The sequence below is a fragment of the Austrofundulus limnaeus genome, unplaced genomic scaffold, assembly GCF_001266775.1.
Source record: "Austrofundulus limnaeus strain Quisiro unplaced genomic scaffold, Austrofundulus_limnaeus-1.0 Scaffold265, whole genome shotgun sequence".
NCBI classification, from domain to species: domain Eukaryota; kingdom Metazoa; phylum Chordata; class Actinopteri; order Cyprinodontiformes; family Rivulidae; genus Austrofundulus; species Austrofundulus limnaeus.
The window spans coordinates 405,085-414,271 of NW_013952667.1; the positions used below are offsets into that span (position 1 = coordinate 405,085).

Consider the following 9,187-nt stretch of genomic DNA (forward strand, 5'->3'; position numbering starts at 1 on the left):
ACACACACACACACACACACACACACACACACACACACACACACACACACACACATCCCAGTTCTGTGTTTACAGTAAAGGTTGGCTCAGTTCCACTCTATACTTCAGCAGAGCTTCTTCAGAGCCTCAAGCATAAACAACGAGACAATGAACACTGGCATATTGTTGATGTTTGCCACGTATGTTTTAACCTTTACAACCTCAGACGGAACTGCTACAGTGTGTTGACATGAAGCTGACAAGTGAAAAAAAAAAAAAACAGAACAGTTACATTATGCTATGAATGTTATTTGACTCGTAGGACACTAGTGTTCAGTTGTGTCAGAGGTGGTGAATTTCTTAAGTTTTGATCCTAAATAAGCCCAAATACAAAAATGATTTTACATTTGTCTAGGAGTAAGTTTTTGAAAAGTCACAAAGAAATTGCAACAGACCACTGCAAACTTCAAAATAAGTGTTAATGATAAAAAAACTCAATGTTGAAAAGAACAGACAAAGGTAAAACAAAGTAAACAGGAAATTAAAACAATGTAATTTTCAAATCTTTGTTTTTTAAATTGTTTTATAAAATGTTGTGTGTGTATTTTTAATAATTAGGCATTTATTTCTAAAAAAAAAAAAGTAAGTTGATTTTGTTGTTTTGTGTCTCAGGGCCTCCAGAGTTTTTAATTATAATCTGTTGTCCAACATTTCATTTTGCCTTTCATCAAATATAAAGGACCATTTTCCCTAAAGGTAAGACAAGAACTGCCTTTTTCATGCAAATAAATTTCTTCTTGTCTGAAAATCCCAAACAGAATGCTCCAGGGCAGGTGTGATGCTGAGCCACCACAATGAAGCTGAAGCACATTCTCTTGTTTCACATGAATATTTTAATATCTGTCACTTCTCACACATGGAGCTGATAGTGTCACACTCACTGCTCATGCAACAAGTTGGCTTCAAAATATTACAATTATGCTTATTTTATTTAAAACCCTGACTGATGTAGATCTGTTGTGCTTGATGTCTTATGTATAAATCATACCTCATCTATAGTCATATTATTAGTATAACAACTTGAGTTATTGCGTGGTAACAGGCATGTCAATGGTACCAGTTGATGATCAGTTACAGGGTTGTGTTAATCCCCTCTGGCTCTCCTTTATGTCGCAGAAAATGTTTGTTTTTTAACCATAATGAACACTTGTAAAATGTCAAGCCTATTTCTTGGGGTCAATAAGAAAAATACAATGCCCTTATCTTTTTCATTACAACAGTGAGGCCAACTTGTTTTTATGCTGTCTGAAGTTTCAGTCAGAGTGCAACTTTCATCAGCTCAGATGTTAGATCTTGGAGCTTCTTTTGATCTAAAAAAAAAACAGGCGAAGTATGTGTTTATATTGTGCTTGTATTAAACTCTTTGATGCAATTTTTCACCTTCTTCAGATGTTTTTTTTTTGTAGCCACTTCAGTAGAAAGCAGAACTGAATACAGTTTCTTAGTTTCTTCATCATCAGTGACTTTTTTTAAAGGGATCCACCATTAGTTGTAACATTAGAATTTATTTGATAAATGTTTATTTTAACTGTAAAATAAAGACTGTAAAAATACTGTAGGCTGTTTAGTTTTTATCATTTTTAAACCAAAAGTTTAAAAATTTATTACACGGATGGGGCCATTTTATTTACATGCGAAGCATTCTGGGTAAATGATGATGTCAACTAGGTCMTCSGTGAGAKGCTGCTAGTGAGCTATATCTACCCTAAAGGTTAATTTTGGACATTATCTCACGATTGGCTTTTTAAAAATGAAACCAGAGAGCTCAGTTTAGCTTGTTTGTTGTGCTAACGCTGAGCTAATACATAAAAGGCAATATAGCATCGGAGCTAATGCTAAAGCTAACAGGCTAAGCTGAGGTTCTTCTTCCATGAAGCAGCTCTGTTGTCCTCCATCYATATTTTCAGTTACAGGCTGAGTCATTTTTACCTTCTCCTCTCTGTCAACGCTCTCTGGTTTCATTTAAGAGTCAATCGTCAGATATTGTCCAAGATTAACCTTCAGGGTGGATATAGCTCACTCACACTGAGGACCTATCAACATCATCATTTACCCAGAATGTTTTGCGTGTAAATAAAATGGCCCCGTCTGTGTTAAAATGTATTTTTAAAAATTTACAAAACTAAACAGCCTACAGTATTTTTACAGTCTTTATTTTACAGTTAAAATAAATGTTTTTCAAATAAAGTCTAATGTTACAATTAATCGGGGATCCCTTTAAAGAAAAAAAGATGTTCAGATGTTTCTGCAACTGTTATTTCACATAGCTTCAACAACAGACAGACTCAGGTTGTTTGCAAATCCAACATAGAAACAAATTCATTGACAAATCTATTTGGGTTTTTATTTTTAATATTCCCAGTGAAAGATGGCAAAGTAAAAAGACAGCAGTTCTTTGAATGAATTCCTAATATAATGTCAATGTGTCGACATATACAGCTTCCCCCAGTGTTTAAGCACCTGTTTAAAAACCATCACAGAAACCACAATCACTTGTGTTGAATTACACCTCAGAGGAACATTATCCTTCATTACAAGCTCCTCTGTCACGATGAACAGAGGGACAGAAAACAACACTGTCTTTTGACACATTCGGCTCTAATGGCTTCCTCTGTTGTCCACGTCACAGAGCTGACGCTCTTGTGATTTACACGTTCTAAAATAAACCCACCAACAGTTAGTTCTCCACTCAGGATTACATCCTAATCTGCTCAAAGTTTCAAATAAAGTCCATATTCGTCAAGTGTTTTGAACTGCACAAAGCAGCTGTTATATATTCCTTTCTGAGCGGTTGACTCTCGATTTCTAACCTAAAGCAACTAAGTTTGAGCTGTTTTCACTCGTGCGCTACAGTCCACAGATGTTCCGGAGATCAGCTCAACATCTTGTTGCGAAACAGCTGGTGAGACGCTGCTGAAGGAGTCACTGCTGCTTCTGACACCTTCTTGCCGTCCACTCACTCCCTGACACTGTTGATACTTTCACATACATGTGGTACAGCTATTTCCACGCCATACGTTTTGCATCATGTATTGCCGTGCCCTCGTACTTCACGCTATTACAGCACATTTCCTGTAGATAATCGCTCGCTGTGAAGTTCCTATGTGAACAGCGGCTGTGGGAAAAAAAGACCACATTTTCAGAGCATCTTCAAGTTCTCAGAAAAAGAGGTTGAGCAAAGTTTCAACTTGGACTCATTTTGATAAAATTTATTTTTTAAACACATTCATGTATAAGTATATGATTTAGATGATGTGCTTCAATCTTTTACACTGAAATGACATGTAATTGAACACACTCCATCACTTATCAGAAGAATTACCAGCAGTGTARTCTTCCTCACTTAGCACACAAAGTGAGGAAATTAATGTTTATTAGAGTATTTCTTTGTTGCAACAATGCTTCTTGGTAATAACTCTTATAATGGTTATTATTATAAAGGTCTTTCTTCTATGTTTATACTAAAGCATGGAATGACATTCCTCAAAACATAAAGTCCATTTCAAAACTACAGCCCTTTAAGAAGAATCTTGTCTGCCATCTGCTGGACACTTTTTGTTGTGCTCATATTTAGACGTCCTATTTTGCAAATGCTGCCTTCCTGAAATTTGGTATGCTTGTTTGTCTTTGTGTCTATGGTGTATAATGATGTGATTGTGATGCTGTAATTCTGAGTGTTTTATGTGCTGCAGAACATGAACCTGCTGTAAAACAGCAATTATGCTGAGTCAGGCTTGATTTTTAGTAATCTTTTCCTGTTAAATCAATAAATCGAATCAAATCAATGAGCACATGATTGACAGCACCTGGGGGTACCAGAGACTCAAAACAAGTGTGAATAGCAACAGTAAAATAAGCTGTTTTGAAATGGTACAGATGTTTTGGCAAATTTTTCACGTTTACAACCCACATACTGAGCTCTTCTGCTCATCCCACAAAARCATGTTCCTTACAAATGTGTTACCACTTAAAAGAGACATTAACAAGCTTTCCAACAGCATAAGATTTATTACCAAGAAGCATTGTTACAACAAAGAAATAGTCTACCAAACACAAATTTTCTTCCTTTTTGTGTCATGTTTATGATTATTTTTATTTTCTCAAAGAATAATTTTTTACAGTAGAAAAGTTAAGTGAACAGATGGAAAAGTACTAGTTAACTCTTTCCCTGCAGTTGTTAAAGGAGGTTGACGTGAGTCAAAGAGACAGCAGAGTGAAACGTGAGCCAACATCAGAGGGTCAGATTTCGACCACACACATTAGTTAAGTAAGATGTAGTCTCCTGTTCTGACATCTTTGTCTTCTTTGTCTGCTTTAGAGGGTTTTTTTTTTGCCTCCTTTTAATCTTTTTGTATTTTCTTTGCACACCCTTTTCTCCAACATCAGCTTTTAACTTCATCGCTCATTCATGGGTGTTGTTTTCTTTGGGCTGTATGACGTTTCATCTCTCGCCTTTCATCCTTTTTAACCGTTCACAATTAGTCTCACCTTCTTTATGTTCTATATAACACTTTCTGTGTGGATCTCTGTGTTGAACGATTCTTCCTGTCATTCAGTAACATCAGAGTTTGTGTTTGATTTCTCTGAAAAGTTCTCTACTCACATATTCATTATCAGATAAATCTTTGGCCTATGAGCAAGTTTATTTAACGCAATAGTTCAGCTGGTTGAGAATGGGTTTATGTGAACAATAATTATCCTACCTGTCATAGGTAGGTCTTTGAATGGCTATAATCATTCTGGTTGAAACACTTTTTTGATGAGTCATTAAGTTTTTGGCTATTACCTGCGACAGAGCACAGCTATTTTATTAGTTGATCTCAAATTTATTGACATGAGAAACTCAAATGTATGCCAAATGATGATGTCATCCTCATTTCAGGAAGTTTAATCAAACATAATCACTTCTCAAAACTTATCAAGCTGATTGACAATGTATTGTGGTATGAAACAATGAATGCCCACGTGAGTCTGTCATGCTAACGTAGATCATAGTACTAAGTGCTTTTKGGGGGGAAATTTGATTGAAACAATTGTCAGACTCTGAGTTATCACAGCAATAAATAACTTTTATTTTTATAAAAACAAAATAAATATGAATAAGTTACAATATTGAGCATTTTATAAATAAATTTCATATTTGTCTAAATTTTTCCCATAAGATGTGCTTAGCAGACACAATAAACTGTTAGGGTTAACAGTCATGTATGGTTTTAGGCAAGTTCCATGCTTTTGTTATAAATATCTTTGGGAAAATCAAGTTTAGGATTTTAGGGTAAAATCCTAATTACCCCTTTGCAGGTGGACTTAAAACAGTTACAGTCAAATTGCTTGAAAATTAAATCCTGTTACACACAGCCACATTTCCTGGCAGAGTGCTTCCTCACGGTGTGGTAAATGAGGCTGTCGTCCAGAAATGAGAGATCATCGTCAAAYGCGATAGGCCGACAGCAGGCCTGCAGGGGCGTGTCTTTATGAGGAAGCTTCCTTTTCTGAACAAGGTTAAAAAGAATTTTGTCATAGTTGGTCTCAGACTTCCTGCAGGGCCCCGAACAGTATCTGAATATCATTTCCTCACCCGAGCGGTAGCCGAGGCCGAGGTCCGACACGTTCAGGTGAATCTGTTTGAGGGCACAGCCCTGTCCTCTCCCACCGCCGCTGCCTCGTCTCATCTTCACGCTCATTTCCTCTCCTTTAAGTTCTCCTCTTTTCCGCTGGCCGCTCTTCGTCTTCTTCTTCTTCCTCCTCCTCTCCCTTCTTTGCCGAGTCCTGATGTTCAAGTTTTCTCTGAGGGAGGAAGAAGAGGAGGAGGTAGATGAAGGCTCTGTGGATGAGGATGAGCGACGCACTCGACTGATCATTGCATTGATGAATTCAACTGCATCTTCATCTGGGAGGGGCTCCCTTATAGTGTCTGAAACACATTAAGAAAAATAACATTCTCACACTTTGTTCCACTTTACTTTGGTTATAGAAAACCTTTAAAGGAAGATAGAAAAACTTTCAACCATTCATCTCACAAGTTATATCATTTCAGTGGACACTTGCACAGTATTTTGGAAATGTGCATTAAGGATACAAATAGACATACTATGCCATTAGCCAAATAATATTAGAGAAAAGGTCTAGCTTTGCTAAATTTGACTATATTTTTGGTGCCATTTTTATGTTGGTTAAGTTTAGCTTTGGTGGCCATCATAAATTTAGTTGTCTTCAAACTGTGGGCTGGGATGTTACCTTATAGCAAGGMGGTTGCAGTTTCACAACCAGGTTGGAGCCTGTCTCTGTGGAATTGACTTGTTCTCTTGGTACAATTTTATAGTTTTTTGTGTACTTATAGGTTTTCTCTGAGTACTGTGGTTTCCTTTCACTGACTAAAACTTACATTTTATGTTAACTGTAACTCTAAATTGTCACTTGATGTGAGTGTGAATGTTGCATGTCTCATGATGGATTGATGGAAGGGTGTACCTCACTTTTTGCCCAGTGACAGCTGTAGATAGGCACCAGCTCAAGCAGCTCTACATGGGTAAAATAAATCAAATGGATAGTTTAGGACAGGGGTATTCAATTAAAATTCAAACAGGTCCAGTCAGAGAAAATTTCTTAAAACCAATGTCCATAAGATCATAATGTCTTACTATTTAGAGTTTTATATATTTAAGTAGTAGTTGTATCAACATCTGCACAAATTGATTTGCATATAAAATTAAACAAATTCAGTCTAATTGAAATAGTTTTTCAATATTTATTGTCACGTAACAAAAAGATGAACGTGAAATTCTAAAGTCTGATGTTTTATGTTCTCTTACTGAGTAAAAGTATGATGAACATGTCAAAATAAGAAACTAAACATTACATGACAACTGTGCATGTTGATTTGGTACATTTGTTCAAAACTTTGTCCAAAACTTCTATACTTTGTTTCATAATGGCATTAACTTTTAATAAGGGTCACATTTCTGAACATGTGAGACTCACCGGTTTCGTTCCAGTGGGAAGTATAAAGAAAAATGACTCTGTCCATCCTGGAAAAAAACGCTCAATTTTCGCTGTCCATTTTAAAAATTTTTGATGCAACTATTTATTTATTTATTTATTTATTTATTTATTTATTTATTTATTTATTTATTTATTTATTTATTTATTTATTTATTTATTTGTATTTGTGTCTGCTAACTCTTCAGTTTCTCTCCCCTTCTCCATCTCAACTATCAGTTTTCTCCGTCCTTTCTCACCCGCCTGTATATTTCCTTCTCTTTTCCTGTTTTTCTTCCCTTCTCCATCCTTTCCTCTGTCTCAAAACACTTCAAAACRCACAGCAACACTTCTCAATACCCCTTGACTTGAATACACCATAGATTTTACATGTAAACCCGATGCCCCTGACACTCAAATCTTGTTAGGTCTGAATGCAGCATTATGAGCCCATTTCAGTTTTAAGTGGTGATCTCTGTTTTGGCATTATGTACGGGTCCGCATGAGACACCATTCCAGTCCGGATCTGGACCCCTGGTTTAGGAGCTGTTTGGCTAAATTAAAAGACTTAGAAAACAAAAACAAAAACAAACAAAAAAACAGTGTTACATGGTAGGAGCACTAATGAAGAAGGTTGGAAGGTGACACAGGGGTGCTGTGACCTCATAGCAAGAAGAACCTAGATGTGTTGGTCTTTTTGTGTGAATTTATGCGTTTGTGTAGGTTTTCAACTGTAACTGCTGTAATGTGTTTGTTAATGTTAACCAGAGAATGATAAACCAGAGAATGGATTTTGGTAAAACTGTCAGCAAACAATTATTTGATGTACGTGATTGACATTTGGAGTCTAAGCAAAGATGTCTGCCACAGCTGAGCAACCTTGAYCAATACAAAAATGGCTACAGCCAATTTTACAACTATTGAGCTAAAATTGAGTTTGGAAGCAGCTCTCATTCACAACAAATACTGCGAGCACTAACTGACTGCACCAGATAGATTTGAAAACTTTGCCACACTTGTGTCAACTGGCTTTGTTAGGAAAATGTCCCATGAACCACTTAAAGAATCATAATTAAACGTAACAACTTTGAAACAGTCCAATTAAAATGGCTATAACTCAGTAAATATGAATGCTGTAGTAGCTGAGAGTCATCCTCAAAACATGTTCCAAGTCTTGACAGGCTACAGATAAACTCAATGTACAATAATTCAAATTTAAGATATAGTGGACAACATACATTTACTTAATTCTTATCCTTTAATTTCACACAGATGCAAACAGTTTCTTCCACYGAAAACCTTTTAAGGAGAAGCACATTTTGTACATTTTAATTGTGACAGTTTAAACGAAACTTTACATTTAAAATGAGTTATGAGAACCATATTTGTTCACTTTTTTAAAAGGTCCTTAACTGATGAATAGCCATGTTTTAAAGAACGAAGCAAAAGTGATTCAAGAAGTTCAGGAAGTTAAAAGGCTTTTCCTCTTAATCAATAAAAAAACAAAACTTACATTTAAGGCCCCTCTCCAGTCTGCCCTCCGCTGAGTCCTCCTGCTTGATTCTGCGGGAGACAGCAGCCAGGGGGTTCTGGACCGCCGGGATCTCCAGGGGGTTCTCCTCAGCGGGGGCTCCTGTTCTTTGGCTCCGCGGCAGCGCGCTGACCCGCACTGCGCTGAGCAGAACCAAACAAGTGGTGAGGCTATCCCATAACCTCATTGTCCATCTCAGTCCGACGGGGGCACATGGTCCACAATTTAATGGTGTTGCGGGGAAAAGAAGGATGAGCTCTGATGATCAACCTGCGACAGTTTGCGCTTGGGAATCCATTTGACGCACAAGACGCGCGTTTGGCGCATCAAGACAGAAGCGCACAGTTCTGCAGGATTCTCTTTTCTCTAGTCCATCCGAGTCAGCATCGGTCCAGTTCGAGTTGAAAYGAAGAGTTAGAGAAACGTGGAGAGGCGCTGAGGATCAGTGGTCCACCCTCTGCTCCCCGCTGTCTCCTCCCTCCCCGCAGAGGGAGCAGATCCCAGACTGACCCTGAGGTCCAGAACCGCCCGGGTTGGAGGAATAATGTTTTGAGAAAGTTTCAGTGTGCATGCTCAGATGGCTGAGAGAGAGAGAGAGAGAGAGAGAGAGAGAGAGAGAGAGAGAGAGAGAGAGAGAGA

At 37.4% G+C, this 9,187-nt stretch overlaps 1 protein-coding gene across 1 annotated transcript; it reads right to left on the minus strand.

Moving 5' to 3' along the window:
• Positions 1-5,156: 5,156 nt before the first annotated feature.
• Positions 5,157-9,073, minus strand: LOC106526208 (glial cell line-derived neurotrophic factor). Its single transcript, XM_014020746.1, has 2 exons — positions 8,531-9,073; positions 5,157-5,953 (listed from the first exon to the last, which is right to left on the minus strand). The coding sequence occupies exons 1-2, from the start codon at positions 8,733-8,735 to the stop codon at positions 5,388-5,390; spliced, it is 771 nt and encodes a 256-aa protein (XP_013876200.1). The 5' UTR covers positions 8,736-9,073; the 3' UTR covers positions 5,157-5,387.
• Positions 9,074-9,187: the final 114 nt, after the last annotated feature.